Here is a 25,035-nt window from a genome sequence, read left to right on the forward strand (position 1 = left end):
ACGTCTCTTGGTTTTAACTCATCCGGGACCCAAGTTCCTTCTTCCTGAATCATACCCATGGCTTTGAGCCATTTTGAAATGGCTTGCTGTGTCACTCCCAATGATCGTGCCAATTCTTCTTGAGTTTGACGCGAGTCTTCACTCAGCAATGTCTCCAATGCTGCATCTTCAAAAACTTTCTGTCTTCCACCTCTATGCTGGTCTTCGACGTTAAAGTCACCGTTCTCTCACTAATAGCGTCCTCACCATAAGTACTTGAGAGCATTCGATGAGACTTAGCCGCAGTTTTCTTCATATTAAAACAAAAAAGTAGAACCTCCCGCAAATGGCGAGAATTTGGCTCGTAACCTGACGTTTTCAATCGAGAACAACTTTACGATGCACACACAAATCGACTAATGCTTGAATGGGGTTATGTTCACAGAGGTCCAAGCTAACTGCCCGACGTCTGCGATCTGTTTATTTCGACCGCTACTTACCGTTGTGGCCACCTATCAGAAAACGGCGGAAGCAAAGTTGTACTCCTTGTAATAATAAATAAAACTCGTACAACAGTATCTATATCAAGTTTTATCATAACGTATTTTATTCTTTCTTACGCAAGTGGTTGAATGGGTTTGTTGATGTAATTTCTAATTTGTTACAAGTTAATGAAAACTTATATGAATATCGTAAGGTTCCGCATGTCTTCACATCATGCTGTAACCATGTGTGTACTACACGTGTTGGCAGTAAACAAATACAACGCAGACGACAGTACCGAAGAGGAGTCGCCCACCATCACTAACAATCGGTAAGACGAAGATCAACGAAGGTAGCCGACATTTTAGGATAAAAGACAGCAGTACACCTTAAGAATCATCAATAGAGCAACCCAAAAGCATAAAAAGCATAACAGCAATTTACGCATATGGTTGGTACCTTGAACATGGTTGTGGTTGTTTAAGGGTCCAGAAGAAACTAATTTTAAAAGCATAATAAACCATAATTTTAGAAAATAAAGCATAATTTAAAATATATAGCACAATTCTTAAAAAAAAAAATATCTTTAACTACAAGTTCAACATTCTGTATTAATACTTTTTAAAACCAATATTTACAATACAAAAGCATTAAGAACAACAATGCAACAATGAAAAGTTTACTTTTATTTCTGTAAACTTCTCGGTGTAATCCTTTGATGTGGAGAAAAGAAAAAAGGAGAAGAAAACTTCCGCCAACAATGAATAATACCACACTATATTGTTTTGTGTACCTCTTGAACTTGAGCATCTTGTGTACTTTTTGGTGGCATCTTTTACTGTCCCTTTCTGTATGTATGCACCTCTAAGGCGCACACACTAATGATAAAAAAAAAAACTGAGTCGAGTAAAGCATCTCTTTACAGTACATTAAGTAGAAAGTTCATTAAATATGAAAGAAACTGGTTGCATAAAATATTAATAAAGAAATCAAAATATTTAGAATATTTAATGTATAGTAAATATTACATACGATTAATGTAAAAGAATGATTGATATTAATAATAATGCATAATTTGAAAAATAATAAAGCATAAACAAAAAATAAAGCATAATGTGCTCTAATTATAAATATCTCCAGGTTGATCAAACCACCAAAAGCCCTCAGGCGCCTGGCCATTAGGAACACCTTACCCTCTCACGACGCTTGGTCAATTGAGAGCTACCTTTCCTAAAAGCCCTACGACGCTTGGTCATTGGGCTCCCTTTCTCTCTCACGACGTCCGGTTACCGAGAGACGCCTGGCCAAAGAGAGTAACCTCACCTACAAAAGCCTTACGACGCTTGGTCATTGAGTTCCTTCATTAGAGGAAACAACTAACTGTGATATATTTCTGTATTCAAGAGGATCTGTTGCAATGTGAATTCTAAGGTACGTACTAGATTTGGTCACTTTAAATAGTTAACCTTGTCACATTGCAACAGATCCCTTGCCTTTTTTTTTCTCTTATAATTCCTCACCTCACTGCATTCTGTCATTCAGACTACCTGCATACGTACAATTTCCTTCAATGAACAAAATCGCAAGCCAGCATTTTTCTATCCGAATCGGCCGAATGAACTTCACAAAGCCAGCAACAGCATTTTTCGCTTCTCCGATGCGAATCACATAATTGTCACTAACATAATAAACTACATATACAGTGTGTTCAGAAAATCAGGATTTTCAATTGACAAACTTTTTTCCAGCATGACTACGGTTATCATCCTATTGATTTTAACCATTACATAAGTATATTCTGTCATCCATTTACTATGACTAGTGAGAACTAGACCGATATTAGATATTTTATTATAGCATCCTATGACGTGCAAACTTCACAAAATATACTACGGACATACTATCAGTGACCTAGTTTATAAATACAAATTATAACCACCAAAGCTTCGACAGCCTCTCCTTTGAGGGAGGTGAAATACTCTTTACGGATCCTGTTTAGGCTAGAGGACAAACTGTTAGTGCTTCAACTTTAACTTTATTTGTGTGATAGTGTTGTATACAGTGTTTATAAGTGACCAGTGCTTTTTTAAACTTTGATTTTGTGTTCAAGCGTTTCAGTGCATTTCCAGTGTATATGCAGATTCCCAATAATAGCAAAAATAATTTTGAGGCTCATTTTTTTCTATGCCACGGGGGTGTAAGGTTCCGCATGTCTTCACATCATGCTACAATCATGTGTGTACCACATGTGTTAGCAGTAAACAAATACAACGCCGACGACAGTAACGAAGAGGAGTCGCCCACCATCGCCAACAGTCGGCAAGACGAAGATCAACGAAGGTAGCCGACATTTTAGGATAAAAGACAGCAGTACCCTCAAGAATCATCAATCTCTCCAGGTTGATCAAACCATCAAAAGCGCTAAGGCGCCTGGATACTGGGAACACCTTACCCTCTCACGACGCTTGGTCATTGGGTTCCCTTACTCTCTCACGACGCCCGGTTACCGAGAAACACCTAATCACACAAACTCATTCCCTCTCACGGCGCCTGGTCAACGAGAGTAACCTCACCTACAAAAGTCCTACGACGCTTGGTCATTGAGTTCCTTCCACTTTCTTACCTAAAATATTGGAGGAAACAACTAAGTGTAATATATTTCTGTATTCCAGAGGATCTTTTATAATAAAAGGTAATGGGAAAGTCCAATCTCCCGTGTACGATAATTGCTCTACCCAACATAAATAGAGAGAATTTTACAACATTAACATTAAAATTCTTTGCTAAAATATAATAAAATCAATGGTCAAGGTATGAATAATGTAAATGTGTATGTGTATTAATAAAACAAAAATTTTGACCGATTTTAATAGAACGTTTCCCAGTACGGCGAAAACTAACCACTGCATAAAAATTTACTACTGCATAATATGGTGCACTACAGAAACGAGGGAAAAATATTTATGTTGGAGGTTTCAAACACTTGACCGCTGAATAACTTGATCAGCAATCAATAAGAGTACTTATTAAGTCTCCAAGGAAACTCACGCCATAGTATATCAGGTTGTTTGAAAAGTATTGAGCCTTTTGCTCACGCAATGGCATTAGTGTCCCAAATGTCAGGATATATAAATCGAAGTGGGTCAGACATAACATAGCTCACAGTAACGACATCTATAGTAGATATGCAAAAAGTGTTGGAATTTTCATAATCAGACGTAAGATATTGCGCCATGAAGATGAATGAGCTTTCAGAAAACAGCACTACATTTTATAATTTTATTTACAGAAGGTTGGTCCACATTTATGGAAACGATTGTGTTCCCTACGCTAGGGTATAAAGCCGTATTTCCACAAGCGGTTGTGCTCGATATGACGACCCTGACTATAAACTATAGCCCGACACCAAAGTTTAAATTGGAGTAGGCTTCTGTTCAGAGAAATCTGATCAAGTTTGGACCACTCCTCCTTGCAAACTTTTCACAAGCCAGTCAGTGTGCGTGGACGGCGTAAGGAAATCGCTCGCTTCAAACACCCGAAAGCACAAAAGTCCATTGGCGCAGCGTCGGGAGACTTGACAGGGTTGTCTGAATAAGGGGTAGCATGGATTCCAGTTTCACATGCTTTGCGGGCCATGTATGCCACAGTCGTTCGAGTCGTGTGGCTGGCTGCTTTGTCTTGATGAATGAAGACTTTCGATACCGCGACATCATACAACGACGGAATATGCTGCCGGAATAATGCCTCTAGAACATGTTGTTGATAGTATGCTGCGTTAATTTTCACATTTCGTGCAACTCTATGCAGAAGAAGTTTCTCTTTATGGCAAAAACCTGCAACCACCATGAAACCACGGGAAAAACTTTCGCGGCACGTGCGGACCCAATTGGCATAGTCTTTGGCATCCTTTTTGATGATAGTAAACGGCTCGAACCCGCTTGGAGTTTGACAAATAGATCCAGGCCTCGTCTAACGTGACCACATATTTCCATTTGTCACCCGCTAAATACTGTTCATAGAGCCGTTTGCAATGGATGTGTTTGGTTGTGAGTGTGTGAACACGTTGCTTATGCTTCACTTGCAGGCGTAAATCCTGGCTGATTATCCTGTGCAGAGTTTATCTGGATCTTCTAATACTCCTCGCAATGTCTCTTTGTGACGGCGGATTTTCCTGGGTCACCAACTTCTGCCCTTGTCGAACCACATCCATTGTACATTTGGGACGGGAGTGTTGTTTTCGTGCCACTGTGCGCACACCCGCTTCCTCTGGCTGTACATTTTTGTTGCAAATGAAATCTTTCAGTTTTACGTCCCACAGTTATGCCGGTTAGGCTAATTGAGACGATGATGATGAGAAATGAATGGTATGGTGGAATGAAGAAAGTGGGAGGAAACGGGGGAACCCCGAGAAAACCCACGAGCACGGTGTTTGTCCACCACAAAGCCCAGACGGTGCGAGATGGGATCGAACCAGGGACCCCAAGCACCGGAGGTGAACGCTTTAGCACTGAGCCATCGCGCCCCTCTGCATTTTTGTTGCGTTTAAATATATTGGCAATAACCTTCCTGGAAATGATGAAACCCTTGGACGAACAATGTTTCAAAATTGCACTGTAGCTGTGTCCAATGTCGGAAAGAGCGGTGACGTATCCCTCCCAGAACGGGTCACTTTTGGTGGCACTTTACACTCTGAGCACTTCACTTCCTGCTATCGAATTCTCCACACAACTAGTTTCTGATTGCTCTGCTGTGCTTACTGTCTATGCAATTCTAGCGTCCCTGGCGAATGTTCCTCTTTGTTTCCATAAATGTGGACGACCATCTGTAGATAAAGGTGCAAATACTCCGTTGGCCTGTGAAGAAATTTGTGCTGTGTGTAAGAGAGATAAGTTATCAAAAGCAACTGTCAGAAGATGGTTCAATCGCTTTCCTTCCGAAAATCTTGATTTCCAAGCTGCTCTTCGTAGTGGACGTCCAATTACAGCAAAAGTGGATGATACTATTACAGAAGTCGAGCAACATCGGCATATATCAGCAGTCGTAACACCACCACGGACCTAAACATCCATCAACAAACAGTATTAAACATTTGGAGAAAGCTGGCTACAAAAACGAACTCCACATTTAGGTGCTAGATGATCTGAATCAAGAAAATTTACCTGATCGAATCTATTTGTGAATCTCTACTGAAGCATAACGAACTTGAGTCATTTCTGAAGTGGTTCATCACTAATGACGAAAAGTGGATAACTTGAAACAATAATGTGTGAAAAAGATCCACAGTTTGTGGCAAAACTGATACCTACACTGACTACTAAGAAGGTTATGCTGTGCGTTTAGTGAGATCGAAAGGTTATCGCACATCACAAGCTCATGCCGCCGGGCAAAACGATCGACTTGGACATGTACTGTCGACAATTAAGGCTAGTGCACAGGGCAATTCAAAAGAAACAGCTGGAACTGGTCATGAGAAAGGGTGTCATATATCACGCTGACAAGGCCAGACCGACAACAGGGGGTGAGTCTTGACTACCCTACACAATACATTTGTTTCATAAAAATCGGAGAAAAGTATACGAAAGTTATCGTAGAAGATTTCTGTCTTTAAATTGATATACCTGATTGATCCCACAGAAAAAGAGAATTTGGCTGGGAGGTTTTAATGGATCCACCGTACAGCACGGACGTGGCACCGTCAGATTAATATTTGCTTCGCTCTCTGCAGAACTTCCTGAATGATGTTAATTTAGTTTCAAATGAGGCCTGTGAAAACCACGTGTAACAACTGTTTGACCAGAAACCACAAACTCTATAGCAACGAGATTATAGAGCCAGGAGGACTTCAACGTTTTGTATCAGTCTACGGCTGGTCCCCACCCATCCCTTAGCTTGATTAGAGCTCTGGGAGCTACCTAATCCAAAAGCTTTTAGCTTGCTCGGAGCTTAGGCCTCCTATCCTGCCAACTTATTTTGCTCGGGACTCGGTGGGATTCCTAACTTCAGCTATCCAGCTTGCATGGAGCATTGGTGCGTGCACTCAACCTAGCTTGCTCGGAGATCTGTGGAGATCCTTCCCTATACCACTCGGGCCTTGGGATACCTTTGTTTACCCAGTTATTAGAGGATTATTTATGTTAGAGTGATCTTGTGTCATACTGTTTATAACAGAAAGATTTTTATAATAGCATTCGGCAATGGGAAAAAACATTCCCGTGTATAATTTTGCTCTATCTAAGAACTTTACAACATACAGCACTTCGATATACAGATTGCAAAATACCCTTTCGTGTTTCCACGTATATGTATGTTTACTTATGTAAAGGTAAAACAGATATATCAAGAAAATGGAATATCTTACCTATAAGTTCCATATCTCGCTCAATTTCTTCATATATGGCATCTAACTTTTCATCTCTATTTTCCAACGACACCGCTGCTTCCTGGTGTCTATGTTTCCAATTATTAAAGAAAATCTCATCTAAATCACGAACGGCAAGGCACAATGTACGCAGGCCTTCACCTGCAAATTTCTGTGGAAATAAGAAGAAATAATAATAATAATAATAATAATAATAATAATAATAATAATAATAATAATAATAATAATATTATTATTATTATTATTATTATTATTATTATTATTATTATTATTATTTACATTTACGCAACTCATGAGCAAATTTTGTTTTTAAGTGCACGGCAAAGTCAAGCGTTTTCACAACGTATAATTTGAAAATCAACAGGAGTCTTAAAAAGTATGCTATAGTGACAATCGTACTTTTGGTATTATTCTTTTGCTGTCTGTCCCTAGTAGACAGTTTTCGGGAGCTCCATGGTGGCTATATAGTTAGTGCATGCGTCTGTGATGCAAGAGACCAGTACTCGATTCCTAGCGAGAGCTGATATGGTTCTTAGCGAGAGCTGATATGGTTCAGGTCACACGTTAAGCTGTAGGTCCACGTCCTCTCGCTGCTGAACGGAGGTTAAACCCCAATTCACGCAATAGACAGTGTTCCGATATACCCATTGATCCTTATTTTAATTTATTTTAACATTTGCTTCGGACGATGCCAAACAGTACAGTTGGTTTGTAATAAAAAAAAATAATAATAATAAAAAAAAAAAGTATGGCTTCTTCTACATAGGAATATCTGTAGTATTCTTTGTTATGATAATGCCCTTTTAATTTAATTTAAAATCTCTTAATTTTAACTGTCAGTCTGTAACAAATTCTTTATGTACTTTGGCTCAGTCCACCGAATTTTATCTTCACTTATTATTCTGAATTTTATTTATTTTATAACTGACGGAATAAACTTCACTACATTTTTTTAGTAATTAATTTTAATTAATTGGAGGCAATGAGAAATTAGAATAAATGATGATGTGAAGCCAATGACAGTATTATCAATACTTATTGTAATAATATCACCATGATTTCGCTTCTTATCAAACACAAACATATATATATATATGGAACCCTTCCCCACAAAAAACTTTCTTTAGTATTTTAGAATTGGAGATTCTAATTATAGAAATATCTAAGCATTGAAAAAAAAGTTGTGTACATTTTGAAGTTGACGAAAGTGTATGAAAGTACCTGTACTTAATCGCAATAAAACATATCTGTTTATTTCTGCTAAATATGTTAGGAACAATACATGGCAGCAGTATTGTAAACAGAAATTAAATGGAATCTTTAAGTTTTACGTCCCACGATTATGCTGGATAGGCTAAAGGAGACGGTGATGATGAGAAATGAATGGAATGGTGGAATGAAGAAAGTGGGGAAAAACAGGAGAACTCCGAGACAACCCACGCACACGGTGTTTGTGCACTACGAAGTTCACTTGGCGCGAGCTGGGATAAAACTCAGGACCCCATGCATCAGAGGTGAACGCTCTACCACTGAACCATCGCGGCTCCGGTATTGTAAACAGAAACTGGTAATAATTTAGGACCTTCTATACTAATTTGAAAGGGAGTATGTATTTCTGGCTATAGAAAAAATGTACCGATGGCTACAAACAAGGCTTCATTCTTAAGACTTAATAATACTTCTTCTGTAGGGGGACACAGTGGCTCAGCGTTTACCTCTGGTGCGTGGGGTCCCTGCTTCGATCCCCGGCCAATTAAGTTTGTGGTAGACAACATTGTGTCGGTGGGTTTGTTCGGGTATTCCCGTTTCCTCCTACATTCTCATTCTATATTATTATCATCATCACTTACTTAATCATCATCTCCCTTATCCTATCGGGCATAATTGTGGGATGTTAAACTGAAAGATTTCATTTCATTATTTTTCAGGTAATCTTAGTTTCCTCTTTATCTGTACTACTGCTGCTATACAGTGTCCTATTTAAAACTAATAAGCCACTGAATGATATACACGTTTGAAGGAAGTAGAAAGTAGCATAACCAAACATAGTGTAACTTATTAATCTACATCGCTGCGCCCGTGTGACAATCTTTTCAAGTAATACATTTTAGTTTTTGACGAAAGAGGTTCTGTATTACATTTCTAATGTTCTCTTGCAGTGGATAGATGAGCCGTGGGTTGTTAGTATAAACTTCCCATTTCAATGCTGTACATAAATAAAAATCGCGAATGATAAATCTGGTGACTGAGGAGGCGGCTACATATCTGTGTTAACAAAACTGGTATTGAAGTACTGCATTAATATGCGCCAAATTTTGTGAGGAGTGTAAGCAGTCGCACTATCTTATTGCCTGTCATTGTGGGAACTTACGTAATTTGACAGATGAAACCTCGTTCCATTTACCAAAAAAGAGACGTCTGAATTCCAAATAACCATTAACGGTCTCAGGCAAGAGTCACTTGCAACAACGAAGTTGTCTGTCATACGATATAATCGAGAAACTGAACTGTACACTCTGTGGCATGTTCATCGGGATACATCAACGTGTTGAGGCAACCTCCACTTTTAAACAAAGCATCTTCTTTATGCCAATTGTTAAACCTTGTTTAAAATCTTTTGAATGCCGGATGGTCGGCGTAAACCTTTCGTATCAGGGAGTTTACTTTACAAGCAAATCATAATGATGAGAAAAATGGATTGATATGTGCAGAAGAACGTAGATTTGGAGGAAACATAAGAATCCATTAATTATGCGTGGCTGTTCTTATCAAATGACGTCACATTGATTCGGAAAAGTTTGCTTACGTCCAAATTTCAGTATGGCACCTGCTGTTTGAACGTTTCTGGTATTGGGCGTTCTTACTTTCTTGTGGGTAATTTGTCTGTTGGGCGTTCTGATCTTATATTAAATGGGCGTTCTGACCGTTTTGAAAGCTAAGAGTTCTGACCGGACCTCAAAAAGTTTTGTTCTTACATACTATAATTTATATTTTCTTCTTATTGTATGTTGTATACTGACTCCTTGTGCGCTAGAGCCACTGTAAATCGAACCACTGAATTATATGTAAGCACTTTCCAATTCCGTCACACAGGATCTATATTACATACCTATAAATTGAGAAGTTTATGGATATGCAAATGTAAAAACGAAGTAAGTATCTATCTGATGTTAAACAGACCAGAGAGTACAAAAAATATACAATTTTTTAAGAATGTGTATGTTCGCTTAAAATAAAATCAACTTAATCGATTTTGGTACATTTTCACTTATTTTTAGCCACGTTTAAAAGTATTGGAAATCCTCACTTCATGACAGAGAGAACACTGTTCGCAGAACTACAACATTCATTGTGTTAGTTATTTTACTCTGAAATCTCTATTATACATTTTGTAATAATTTTCAGTCTGAAGGATATTAAAACTTTAAGGATTAAAAACTTTTAAAAAGCGACTAGACTAGACACCACATAATAAATGAATAGTATGGAAGAAACCGTAACAAGTTATTTACAGAAAAGATAAAGGAGTTTATTGAAAACGTCACATCCGCAGTTCTTGAAATGGAAGTTCAGACACAATTCAACGTAAAAATACAGACAGTCCATCTATAGACTACAAGTATGTATTATTTCAAGAATACAGAAGAATCTAAATTAATCAACATAGCACACTTACATTTAAGTGTTCCTGAGTTTTAGCTTTTACACTGTCACTGTTGTTTTTTAGTCTCTCATATATCACATTGTCTGCACCTTTGCAGTAGAGTCGAAGTTGGCGACCCTGCCTGAGAATAACGGACATTCTTTTCCTTACATTGTTGAAGTCCAAAATACAAAGAAGCTCGTACACTTCCCGCTTCCCATTAACCTACAAGCAGAAAAAATGTAATATGTATATGTTAAAAACTGAGATACGTAAATAGTAACAGCTGTGAATAAATTCAAGCAAATAAGTATGACAGAGCTAAAATGTATATCAAACGACAACCTACGCAAACAAACAGGATCATCATTCCTCATTCATTCTACGAAAAAGACTAAGCTAAAGGTCTGCACTTCAAAAATGGTTTGTCATGGGCAACCCTTCTTTGACGAGTATCCGAAACATGTTTGAGAGGAATGAGGTCTTGAGCATGGAAGACACTTATTACAGATAGAAATTTACACTATATGCGGTCGTACAGTATTGTCTATGCCCTGAAATTTCGGATCGAACTGGTCCAAAGAAATCACGCACATTAACATTTTTTTTTAAATTCAGCTTCACACCAGCCCAACCTCTTTCACTCAGAGATCTCCTAGGATGACCTCTGAAACACGAAGTTCGTTATATCTATTTCTGGCTCTCGCCAAATGGACTCAATTTAAAAAATCTGACGACAGGCTGAAGCGAGTTTCATCTCACAAATTACTCTCCGCCACTGGTTCGGTTCCAACTCATATGTTCCTGACTCATCTATAGCACGCACTTTATTACGTCAAGTACCCACATACCACTAGTTCACATCCTAGCATACACTCACGCTTGTTCAGCTATCTGCAAACAGTTTTTTGTAGGTTACGTGTGTCTTTGTAGCACAAAAAGATAAGTTTGCCAAGCTGAAAGCGTGACCGCTATCGATTAACCTGGGAAAAGAGTGACAAGATTAGACCCTTGCTGTAAGACGGTCTCCTTCGTGACGTGTACTAACAGGACAGCAATACTAAAGTTGATTCCATAGTCAATAGAATAACTTTTATGCATGCCACATTCCTGATAAATTCCCCGGATGAATCTTATTAAGCCTTACCTTACAATGATTTGACCTTGATCAACGTTACTTCAATACAGGCTACGATTTATTTCCAAGTGGCATGACTAAAATAAGCATCCTTCACACCACTATCATCACACTGTTTCAAAACTGTGATCATACTACGCAGTTCAACTGTTGGTAACCACCTGTTCCGTGTATTACAAAATGACTTACTTTGACAGCGGAGTGTTACGCCGTCAAAAACTGTAGTCGAACATACTGTTTTCGCGTATTCTGGGAGACGCAGACGAGAATTTTCAGCACTTGGAAATTATTCACGATTGGTAATGTGGATCAGAAAAGAGCCTTCTCAGTGCAGAAAGCCAAATAGCAAGTGTCTCTAAATATGTGGATGACGAATAATTATACACTAGCAGAATGATGGAATGTGTAATCAAAGGACAGACTGTGTCAAATATATGTATTATATTAATATAAAAGTCTTATACCTGGTTTCTAGCATTCCTTCGGTGGGCTTTCAGTAAAAAGGGAACCGGATGAGGAAATATCCAGTAGGCTTGGTAAGAGTGTGCGAATTACCTCCCTGGTCATAATGTATAACTACCCTATATCGCTATACTCTTTTTTAATACACATTTTTTGTAACTATAAATATTTCATTATTATTATTATTATGTTATTGCTATAGTGTATTACTGCATAAGCTATTTCTATGAAGAGAAAATGTCTATCACTTTATATTTAGATCTGCATTAATCTAGTACTAATTAGGATTATGTTAACCTTGACTGAAGTTGTATTCTGACACGATTCAACTCACAACTAATGTATCAAGTATGCTTTCGACATATAAATTAAGGTTGATGAAAATTGTTTACAAATATTGAAACTAAGCTAAATTATGTGGCACTACAGCCACCCAAAGGATATGCGCTGTCAGATGGTACATAGGGGATATGTGGTTAGCAAATTGGTTCCTATGGTCATTACATTTAACTTTCTAGACATAGTGTGCAATCTTCAATTTAAATGTATCATCTACTCTCACAATGATGCCTCAAAAGAAATTTTAAGTACTAGGAAATGTAATTACCTCTATTGTAATGCTATTTGGACTTCTTTCCCTAAACACAAAGCCAAAATTTCTAGCAGCAGAGACTAACGCAGATTCATCAGGCGACTGGGCTTGATACTCCAGTTTCCCTACAATGATACACAAATATTGTTAACATCAAAAGAAAATATAAATAACAAATATTACACAGTTTGATTGTCAACATTGTTATGTTGAAAGTGATGACAGAAGAAGTGACATCGGACCAAAACGTTATGTTACTATTCTAGAAATTTATACATCGGGTATTCTAGGCCACAGGCCACAAAGACTATTCTACAGGTCAAAATAAAACCAAAGTGCCATATAATGGTAGTTTCCAAGCCTTCATTCAGGTGCTAGGGTTAATTAATTAATTAATTAATTAATTAAAAAACACTGACAATATGGCAATGTCGTAGATACTCTTTGAACCATTAGCATTGCTCTATGAATCTATAAATTAGGTATATTACTCAAACGCTAAACGGTAGTTAACTTTGATAGACGCTGATACTAACTCTATTATCGGTACAAGTTACATCATGCTTTAAGAAGTCACATCGCACTTTATGTACATGTGTTTGTTTTCTTCTCTTAGCCGGTAAGTTGTTTATTAATGCTTGTACCAATGCTAATAAACAGAGTTAGTATTAATGTCTATTGGCTTCAACTATCATGCGAAAAGAATCGATTTAACTATTTCACGAATTCGTTGATCAATGCTACGGCTCGAAATTTATCTACAATGTTGCACATCGTCAGATTTTTGGTTAACCCTAGAATCTGAGAAAGATCCTGGAGGAGCCATTATACGCTTTTTCTGTGGTCCGTGGGGGCCATTTTAAGAACAGTCAGCATATATCCAGATTACAGTAAATTTGGATAAAATTTTATTAGAACAGAATTTGATGTAAAATAAACAATTATTTATACTCAAAATATATATTTTAGACCAAATTATTTCATAATGATACTATTGTTATTTCCAAAACTCAAATGTCCTCTTTTGATAATTTTTCCGTTATTCGCTTTCTTCTTCGTCTCTGAATACATGAATAGCTTCTGTTTAACGCCTTATTACTCGTACCTCTTTCTGAGCCGAAATATGTTTTGTGGGTTTTCAAGTTACGTGGCCACAAATACAGGATTTTAGAAAATAAGATTAGAAATTTACAAAATAAGATTATTATTGCTGACGAACTTATTGGTTGTAGACCCATGATTCATGAAGTTTGGTTTATTCTGTATCATTTCTTGAGTTACTTCGACTGTTATTTTTGCCTCTGAAAATGACATTAATCAATAAAAATAACTGCTTTTGATATCTGACACTGCACCATTCATGTTAAGAAGTTCCTTCTTATACAACATCTGAAACAATTTCGGAAAGTCAGAAAGAAAAAAAAAACTGGTTTTCTCATTATAATGAAATTTGTCCATATTATTCCTCAACAGGCTAACGCGACAATACGATAAGAATGACACAGCGTAACTTGATTGTCTCCTCTAATATTTAACCTCACATACGCAGTTAAACTTTATATATATATATATATATATATATATTAAAAAAAAAAAAATTACTATCACTAGTATCAAATTTTAAGACGCCTAATTGTATTATTTTGGTCACGATTTACTGTACATCGTAAGCTTGATTACACAAAACTATAGTGGGATATTTACTAATGGGCGCTATGCGACGCATATTTATAAACTAAAATTACTAATCTTATATCCATGAAAAATAAACTTTATTGTTAGATAATTTCAGTAGTTTCTGCCACTTTCTTCAGTAATTTCTTGAGTTGCTACGCTAGAATCATGATGTGTCTTCTCTGCCTGCGATTGTCTCGAAGAGGGCAAACAACATTACTTTATGAAGCACATGTACACGAGTTATGTTACTCTATTCGTTCTCCACTTCACAGTTGTCTTGAAAAATTAAGGTGTACGCGTAACGTATGTTCAAAGTTTGAGCCTTAGTTGATTTGTGCGCATAAAATGCGACGAACTTTTGAATCACTACAGATTCCTATGCGTTTAAATATATATTAAAAACTATTTACAGTACAGAGTTCGACTGTTAATCGTTTCATCCACACATTTGTGAATTTTGCAAAATAATGAATTGTGATTTTTACCAGTTATCGTACGAATAGTGAAGAGTAAGTATTTTCGATATATTTAAGCACGTACGAGTGTGATAATTCAAAAATTCGTCACATTTTATACGCACAAGTTAACCAAGGCACAAACTCAGTGTGAACATACATATTATGCCTTAATTTTTCAGGGCGACTATGAAGTAGAGATCGTTCAAGTGTCTTACTTCTAATTTTATATAAACCCGTTATTTCAATTTTTCACAGAACACTTGAACAAGTGCTTCATAATTCAGTGTCACTCGTAAAATAATTTTCGTCTAGGTTTCCAAAATAATGTACTTGTCCTTTTCCGATACAGCTGCAGGATGAGAAGATACACAACGAGTCTCGCATAGCAGGTCAAGAAGTTACTGAAGAAAGTAACAGAGACTACTGAAATCATCTAACAAAAAAGTTTGTTTCTTCACGGATACAAGATTAATACTTCCAATTTATAGTGAATATATCTACTGTATATAACCAGAAAGAAGCAATTTCATCATGATCTTGAGTACGTAAATAGAATAACGTATTTTAAAAAAGCGATTACAACAATACCACACACTGTACTGTAAGTATCATGCAAAAGTGGTCAAACCAACAGACACTTTAGTTCCTTTCTATTTACACAATAAATACAAATTATTATTAATTGCTAATGGATCTGTAGTACTACGTACGTATGCACTTGTACGTACTATTACCTATTTTGCATTACCATAACGTTCCTGTATCGTTCTTCATATACCTAAAATTGAGCTTGTGTTTATTTCCACAATATTTTCATCATATATATGATTGATTACAAAATTTAGGCTTATTTTTCTTCCTTCTCGACAACCTCACAGGCTTCATATTTGGACTCCAGCATCATACAGCAACTTTATTCTTGTCGAGACACAACAACACAATTTTCACTCTGTAGAACAAAAAGCAATCCCTCCACATTGGAGATCTTTGAATATTGTTTCGAGTTCATATAGTAGTTCTCAAAATTCAAATCTTCGCTGAACCACACGCTGTGATTCAATTCCACTTCTACATCATTATTTTGGTGGAATAATTTTACTGTTTTTACGAAGTAACTGTTGCTCAGAATTCTCTTTATTAGTTATTTATCATATGCTGCAACAATGTGTGTTCAATTAGTGGTTAGTAGCGACATTACTAGTAGTAACAGTAATGAGAAGTCAAGCAGCAGAAGTTAAGATGCAAGAGAAATCCAAGTGTTGTGAATGTCAATTTTGTTAATTCGATTATTTCAAAAAAATCGTTTATTGCGTCTTTAAGAGTTTCCCTGAAACGTTTCAATCATTTACATTGACATTTCTCAACAAGTGAAGTCACATGTAGATCAAATCATTCTGTAGAAATTCCTGGTTGATTTGAGTTTAACGCTGAGGTACCGAGGTTATATGAAAAGAGATCTACTATCTAAAGTGGAATTTAAACTGTTGCTTGCGTTTACATCCGAAGCAAGTACCTCGCAAAGAGGAGTGTGCGCGGTTACTCACTCTGGCATGAAGCCTGTGATCAACAGGGTGCTTAAAAGTTATTTCGCAACCAGCACTGAGAAAACTGAATGAAATTTTGAGCCTAGACTAGAGAACAATAAATCTTCTGCATATAAAAAACTAGAGCTAGGAGGAGGATAGAATGTGTACCTTTATGGGCACCCGTGATTTTTTTTTTTTTTTTTTTTTTTTTTTTTTTGTAGTTACTAATTTCCGAAATTTTGTAATTTGGAGTACGGACTGAACTCCAGTACATACTGTACTTGCTGGTGAAGGCAGTTTTGGAATCTCTGTAGGTTCTGTAGTCTGATTCGTAAGATTTATAAATGTTGAAATTATGTTTGGCAAGTCATTGGACATCAAAGCAAATCAATATTTAGAAAACACTAGCAAATTAACTAGCTACACAAAATATTTGCTTTCACGTGAAAACGGAAATTCCTCTTAATTCGGCCATTTTTGTTTCTCTATATTTTATATATAACATATATTTGTATTACAAGATATTTGACTTACCGTTTTTCTCTTCTGGCATCACAGTATGACAAAGAGCCAGAAGCTTGAAAAATCTGTGGACGTCTTCATCATTGTTTTTCACAGCTTCAAGAAGTGTTGAATCATAGAATTTGAAATCACTTTCATACAAAGGGTTTTCAGAAAAATCCACACAGCGAGTATTCTAGAATTAGTAAAAAAGCACAAAATTATGTTCAAATACGTCATTTCAAAAAATAATTCTGTATTAAAATGAATATATCTTATTGTTACATTAATTCCGCTAAGGAAGCTACGAAATTGAAATGGAGTAAAAGAAAAAGACTCAATCTAGTTTTCCTGAAGGTATGTGAATGTTGAAAAAGTGTGGTTGCATTGTTCCTTGATTTATGTCAGGCGTCAAATCTATAACACTTAAGTCCATAATAATTCTTTGTTCACTAAGAATTTATTTTGAATGTACTTACAATGTATTTGTACAATATATGCTTGGAACAAACTAAACCTGCAATCTCCTGATGTCATATTCTAAAGTGTGTTAAATTTGTTTATCCCTACACAATGATTTACATTTTGGTTTAAATGTTTCTGTTTTCACTTAAAATGGTTTTCTGCCTAGCAACATAAAATAAGTGGAAAATTTAAACAGATTAATTTTAAAGAAATGTTCGAGTACTTGGTTACTGAGAAAATCTCTAATGCTCTCGATATAGGAAACAGAAAAACTTTTACTTTAAGTATTTTCTCTCTTTCTAATTATATTTGTTAAGAATAGCACTGGAAATAAGTTCATCAACGTTTAAAAAAATTTATATATGAAACAAAAGTCATCATATATATATGTTCAATTTTGTTCCTTACCTCGGTTATATCCAATATTTCTCCCGTTTTTTCATCAATAAGATCTCCGTAGCATTTACCGGCAATAGAACACTTATTAAAAGTCATTATATTCTGAAAGAGAAAATTGTAACTATTATAACAGGGTTATTGAAATTTTCCCCAGTCCAAAGTACTCTATTTCTTTGGGGGGCCTTAAAAATCACATTTAAAAACCACCTCCCTCAAGAAAAATCACCTTTAAAAAAATACTTCAAAACTTGGATTAAAATGATAACCTTAATGTGACTGTAATTACTTTCTTCAATCTTTTCTCTCAATACACGCCTAGATTCAGAACAAACATAAAATATGTATTTATCAAGAAATCTCAAAAAAAAGATCGCCACACAAAAATGTTCGCGCCTGATTAAATTCGCTGTAACGATGTTCAACTGTCTGAACACACAGCAATAAGACTACATTCCTGTTATACAAAAAAATAATAAATTATTTTTCTCCATCTGTACGTTAATTTCAAACAGAAAACCTTTGCTTAAAAAAGCAAATTACTTAAGATATATATCTTCTCAACACTAATTTTCTAATTAAATCTATTTTCTTAACATTGCGTTTCGATAATTACACACATACAAACGAAGGAGAGTTGCATTAAAAAGGAAACAAAATTTTCTTATAATAATTGGAAATGCATAAATTAGGTTTATTTTATTTTTTTGTAATACGGTAGCATTTCTAAAGTCAGCACTCGATAAATCGGCAGTCCGGATAACTCGGCCACACCCTGGCGGGGCGAGAAAAAACACGCCAAGACACGTTCAATCGCAACATCGTGCGATTTTTCTTAGGTCTGTCCTATCAGGTAAATTACTGTACAGTGTCAATTTCATATACAGTAAAGGCTTTATGCCTTCATAAAGTAGGGTAATTGGGCAGTTTATTCTTTGTTGTATTCTCAAGCAATCAATACATACAAGTACAGTAGTGTATTTTCTGAGGAAACACTTGTACTTATTCCTTTTGAACCTCATTCTCGATAACCCGGCATTTTCACAAACTCGGCCACCCTTCGGTCCACTTTAGGCCGAGTTTTCGAAACTCTACTGTACCATATTTGATTCCAACATTACAAACTCTTAGTATTATAATTAAAATAAATAACTGCACTCATAGTTTCAATGTATGCTTGTGCCTACTTTGCTGATTCGGTGAGAAGTTGTTGAGAATTTAAACCTCGTCTCTTAATCGACGAATCTGAATCTTTCCCACTCTGATGTCTTAATTTCAGTCAACGTCCACAGCCACAATTCAAAGCAAAAAGTGAATCTGGCAAATGATTGTCAGTACAGAGAAAGAGAGAATTTAAGAAATTTCATTAGTAGCTTTTGAACCCAAGAATATTTTCACCATCTTTTTACAAGCAGGCTTCAACAACGTTTCAGCTATTTGTGTCTGCTTTTCCTCATTACGACAAGTTCGGCTATTTGGCTACCATATACCTAACTGTCTGTACATTTCTCCGAAACATGTACTGCAGCAGTTATGGACGTTTTCTGTTCTGCTTCAACGACCGATGAAAATAATATCCATAAAATAAAATATGGCACATAAAATATTGAACAAAGATATAAACCAACGTAATTGAGATAATTTAATAACAATAAAAACTCGACAATTAATTTCTTAGAATAGACCATTTGAGAAACACTAATACAGGATTCTATTCCTATTCTAAATCAAATCATATGGAATTACCCATTTTATTATTACTCTACAAAATGGTCTACTTACTTCCTTTTATAAATCGAAATAAGCGGGTGGCAATAGTGCGATATGTGCCCCATGAAACGCTAATAGGGATTCACGGGTTACGTTTTTGCGAGAGTAGAATTCCATAATTTGATGTGTACAATAGAACATAAATGGTACTTTAAGTAAGAATACGGCTTTAACTCTACGTGCAAAACTTAATAAAACCTATATTTGCCCAATAAAACCAATTGGGTTCAGCATTTTTTAAATGCGTTCTTTACAACCCTGGTTCCTAACCGTTTGCTGCTCTAGAATGAACTACTTAAAAGAAAATAGTGAGAGAGGACTCTAAACAGTACACAATAAGCACTTTCCCTAAACGCTTCATCAGACAGGGACGGGAAAAAAGTAAGATAACAAGAAACGAAGAAAGAAGTAGTTGTAAAAAGGTCCAGATGAGCGCCATTTTGGACTGAAATCATATAACTGTGTTGTATTGACAGTACAATGGGAAAAGGAAGATAAAACTAATAGGTCGGAAATATTATTATTATTATTATTATTATTATTATTATTATTATTATTATTATTATTATTATTATTATTATTATTATTAATAATAATAATAATAATAATAATAATAAAAATAATTTAGAATTCCCTTCACCAATAATCCTAGCTTCAATTCCCTACAGAAACTACCACCACCTCACATGGAACTGAATCGCCCAAAAATAATTTCTCGGTGGCCTTCAACCTTCACACCCTCATTTACCATAATAGTTCCCTTGAATCAACCCTCACTTCCACCGAAGAAATACCAGGAAACTAAATGCGAAATTCATCCTGTATTCGGTGCTAGTTTGATCTTCCAATATTCTATTGGTGCCTTCCATTTCAACTCAGGCAAAAAAATATAAAATTGTACCATCACCATCTCAGATATTGTTGAAACTTTTTTTTATAGCAACTAGACATGTTTTTAAGAGACCCATATTTTTTTGTTTTGTCGAAAAAAATTTTCCCGCCAAGTAATGGGCCATCAAAGACGGAGAGTACAATTTATGAATTGTAGAAGACATGGAAAATGGTCAACTTCGGAGCCTCACCATTCGGCTATCGAGACAGGTAGAGTTATAATTCTTGTTGTGGTATGTACATAGGGATATAAATAAACTATATTTTATTATAGTTTGGTTTGCGCATGCGTATCTTTTTGTACACAAATTAACAAATGAACGTCAATTTATCTGAAAAGTCGAAGTTTGCGAATTTTTTTCGAGCACTTCTAGTTCGAATTTTAAAATTCTGTTTTCACGGTTGGTAAGACCTGGTTACCCGCTTTCCGAAACAAATTTTGTATCGCTTCTGTGTGCAACCGTTTTGTCGCAAAAAATTCGAGAAATTGTAAAATTTTCAAAAATCGCCATGTTTGGGCGCCATTTTCTCGAAAACACCATCTTTTAAAATTCTGAAAGTTTGTCAGATGGTTCAACTTTACATGAATAATAAACACACCAAACACCATTCTCGACCAATGCTTCATGAATTAACTGCAGCCTTTTAAAGTTAGCGAAGTTTCCTTAACTTTGATGTCACAGTTAGCAACACTGGGAACAATAAAAGTGCAATGATTTGATGATGTTTGTGGTTCACATTCATTAAATGAAGAATAAAAGGTTTTCTTGACTGTTTTTTATTATTATTTTGATCAAGAAGGCTCTCTGAAATAGTAAAATGACCCTCCCCCTACTCCTCCGTTTTCTTAAACCGAAATAATCTGAGGTGGAAATTACGATTACGAAACGCAGAAATTTCAAGTTGACTTACTTAAAATGGTCTTCGGAAACAAAATTTCACTCATTAATATTATTATTACTATTACTATTATTATTATTATTATTAGTGTGCTCCAATAGGTGTTGGCTCACTCACAACTCGTCCAGGAGTGGATCTAGGGGGAAGAAATTTTATTTTATATATAAATAAAACCGATCTCAGAGTTTGGAGCACTTAAAAGTAGCTCTAAGTAGCAGTATTACCCCCCTCCCCCTTCCAGAAGTCCGTCCTGGATCCGCCCCTGCGTAGCACATTGGCGATAGTCACAAATGCTGAAGGTCCATGTGGAAGCATAAACAGCACTTCAACTTCACGTAATTCATGATTTATTCATAATATTTCTGCTACGCACCACTGGTTATCATACATATAGGCCTATGTATGTAACAAAAGTTCCTTTTTGCAGATTTCTTAAATCTTCACTTTGAATTGCAGAAGTTCGATTTTGGGGGAAGCATGAAGTTAGTTCATGGTGACCCGTTACTGCCATAAAAACTTCGCCATTTTCCGAAAGCCAAAGATGATTTCGTTGAATACCAGTTACCGGTCGCATACTTTCCCTTTTTTTCTTCCGGAAGTCGTCGAATTGAGTTCCAGGCAACAAAACGAGAGTAATAACCGGAGTTTGTACTTGCACTATACTCACGAATTCTTCTGCGGTTTTAGTGGCGGCGCGGTGGCTGAGTGGTAGAGCGTTCACCTCCGGTACTTGGGGTCCCTGATTCGATCCCAGCTCGCGCCGTGTAGGTTTTGTGGTGGACAAACACCGTGCTCGTGGGTTTTCTCGGGGTTATCCCGTTTCCCCCCACTTTCTATATTCCACCATTTCATTCATTTCTCATAATCACCGTCTTCTTTAGCCTAACCGGTATAAGCGTGGGACGTAAAACTTAAAGATTTCATTTCATTTTTTTTCTTCTGCGGTTTTAATACTGTGTATCTGTTTTGCTTAAGGTTATGCCGCGTTGCCACATTCTTTACACCCCCCCCCCCCCTCAATACCGCCGCAGAGACCCTTGCATGGCCGGTTTCACTGCAAAACCACTGCTTTAACGGACCTGTCTGCATCTCGAACATCTGACAGCGATTTTTAAAGTGGGATGCAGCACCACCAGAAATCACTGACACGGTTTGGGAAATTGTAGACACTTTTTTTTCTCGTATTGAAACCTTTTTCTATAAAATATATTTTTGCTTTTCTTCGAGTATTTTTAGAATCTTGTCTATGGCTATGAGTAAATGAGCCGAATCGTGTGTTTTATCGTCGTTTATTACAACAAAACTGTCAGTTGTTTCATATTCCGGTGATAACTCTGAATTTCACTTTGCAGAATAACAGTCCAGTTTTCAGTGAAGTCCACATGAAGTAAAATAGAATTTGTATCTTGAAATTTTATATGGTGCTTTTCGGTAGCAATTAATTCTTGATGTAGTCATGAATTACAATTCTTACAGTTAAACAAGCAATGTACGATACGAAAACAGAAAGTGTCAGTTTTTTTAACGAGATTATTGTTTTCCCATATGGCATACGTAACACTCATTTTCATCAGGATCAATGATTAAAGACTCCACACTTATTCGTTCCACTCCAGGACATTCACCACATTCTTGAAGAAGTCAGTTGTCATTTTCTACGGATCATACTGTTAAAGGAAATAGGTCACTCATGACAGCTTCAATACAGGCTGAACCTTGGATTTGTAGCAACGCAGTAGCAGCTAACCTAGAATTTGCAGAACACACACACACACATACACACTTCCCTCGCAGGTTGCGGACTGACCCACTTTAGTCGAATACTGTAAAATTCCGAGTGACCCATTCTTATGTTGGGATTGTTTTGTTTAAAAAGTCAGTAAATTTCTTTGGTACGCGTAAGAAAACGTTTCGATTTTTTTTTTTAACTTTTTGCCCTTTTTCGATCACTGTAATGACATCGCACTTAATTGAGACTTTGTTTGGAGCATTCCAAATCATCACTGAGGCAATAATTCAGACTTTTTGTAGATCATCAGAACTTATTGGATGGCCATTTCAAGTAATCGTAAATTTGTGTGTTTCGTAATCGTAATTTCCACCTCAGATTATTTCGGTTTAAGAAAACGGAGGAGTAGGGGGAGGGTCATTTTACTATTTCAGAGAGCCTTCTTGATCAAAATAATAATAAAAAACAGTCAAGAAAACCTTTTATTCTTCATTTAATGAATGTGAACCACAAACATAATCAAATCATTGCACTTTTATTGTTCCCAGTGTTGCTAACTGTGACATCAAAGTTAAGGAAACTTCGCTAACTTTAAAAGGCTGCAGTTAATTCATGAAGCATTGGTCGAGAATGGTGTTTGGTGTGTTTATTATTCATGTAAAGTTGAACCATCTGACAAAATTTCAGAATTTTAAAAGATGGTGTTTTCGAGAAAATGGCGCCCAAACATGGCGATTTTTGAAAATTTTACAATTTCTCGAATTTTTTGCGACAAAACGGTTGCACACAGAAGCGATACAAAATTTGTTTCGGAAAGCGGGTAACCAGGTCTTACCAACCGTGAAAACAGAATTTTAAAATTCGAACTAGAAGTGCTCGAAAAAAATTCGCAAACTTCGACTTTTCAGATAAATTGACGTTCATTTGTTAATTTATGTACAAAAAGATACGCATGCGCAAACCAAACTATAATAAAATATAGTTTATTTATATCCCTATGTACATACCACAACAAGAATTATAACTCTACCTGTCTCCATAGCCGAATGGTAAGGCTCCGAAGTTGACCATTTTCCATGTCTTCTACAATTCATAAATTGTACTCCCCGTCTTTGATGGCCCATTACTTGGCGGGAAAATTTTTTTCGACAAAACAAAAAAATATGGGTCTCTTAAAAACATGTCTAGTTGCTATAAAAAAAGTTTCAACAATATCTGAGATGGTGATGGTACATGCTCTGCCTGAATTGAAATGGAAGGCACCTATTACAAAATACGACACACACACACATACTACTTCCCACAATTCCAATAGCTGAGATTCTTCCAACCTCATTAATGTTCTTAAATACACCCAGTATTAAGCTTTCTGTATTGGTGAAAGACAGCTCGTCTGTCTTATCTTGCGACACTACGCAATTTATGGCCGCGCCCCGTCCCAGTATATCTTTGAAAGTTTTGCTTTAACCATGAATTGTTTTACATTAAATTTACTTTTTTGTGTATAAAGATATATTGGTGGGTTTTCATACTTTGTTAACTTATTATTATTATTATTATTATTAATTCTATGTTCAAAACAAAGATTACACAAGTAATATATACATATCAGCATTTTATTTCAACGGTATTGCAGTTCGCTACACGAAATTGCGATGCAATAAAATAAAATAAAATAAAATAAATAAATAAATAAATAAAAATAAAAAATGCCCTAAACAGCATTATAGCGTTTCTTTCATGAACAAGTGATATATATCTCCTTTCGAAAACCCGACGTTACCTTTAAGTTTCTCTTTGGTTTTCAATGCCATATATCAATTCATTTTAAACTACACATCATATTACTGGAGACAAGCTGTAGAACTGACAACAAAAAGATAATCTGATATATACCATATACGCTCGCGTAATGTCCGCACTTTTTTCCCCCTAAAATCTAACTAACTCTATGGCCTATGGAACCCGGAGGTTCAATGCCGCATTCATAAAAGCTCTCCATAGACTTCTATCTTTAGCGAATTGGATCCAGTATCTACTTCGGGT

General features: G+C 36.1%; 1 protein-coding gene across 7 annotated transcripts in view; it reads right to left on the reverse strand.

Moving 5' to 3' along the window:
• Positions 1–25,035, reverse strand: part of ATP8B (ATPase phospholipid transporting 8B) — a 568,064-nt gene that overhangs the window by 92,416 nt on the left and 450,613 nt on the right. For all 7 annotated transcript variants that reach the window (XM_081734176.1, XM_081734178.1, XM_081734179.1 and 4 more), the window contains 5 exons: positions 17,712–17,804; positions 16,872–17,034; positions 12,692–12,801; positions 10,518–10,709; positions 6,821–6,992 (listed from right to left, as the gene is read on the reverse strand). In XM_081734176.1, the coding sequence (XP_081590302.1) occupies positions 6,821–6,992; positions 10,518–10,709; positions 12,692–12,801; positions 16,872–17,034; positions 17,712–17,804 (730 nt within the window). The remainder of the gene's footprint in view (positions 1–6,820; positions 6,993–10,517; positions 10,710–12,691; positions 12,802–16,871; positions 17,035–17,711; positions 17,805–25,035) is intronic.

The sequence above is a fragment of the Thermobia domestica genome, chromosome 12 (genome assembly GCF_964235325.1).
Source record: "Thermobia domestica chromosome 12, izTheDome1.hap1.1, whole genome shotgun sequence".
Classification (NCBI taxonomy): Eukaryota; Metazoa; Arthropoda; class Insecta; order Zygentoma; family Lepismatidae; genus Thermobia; species Thermobia domestica.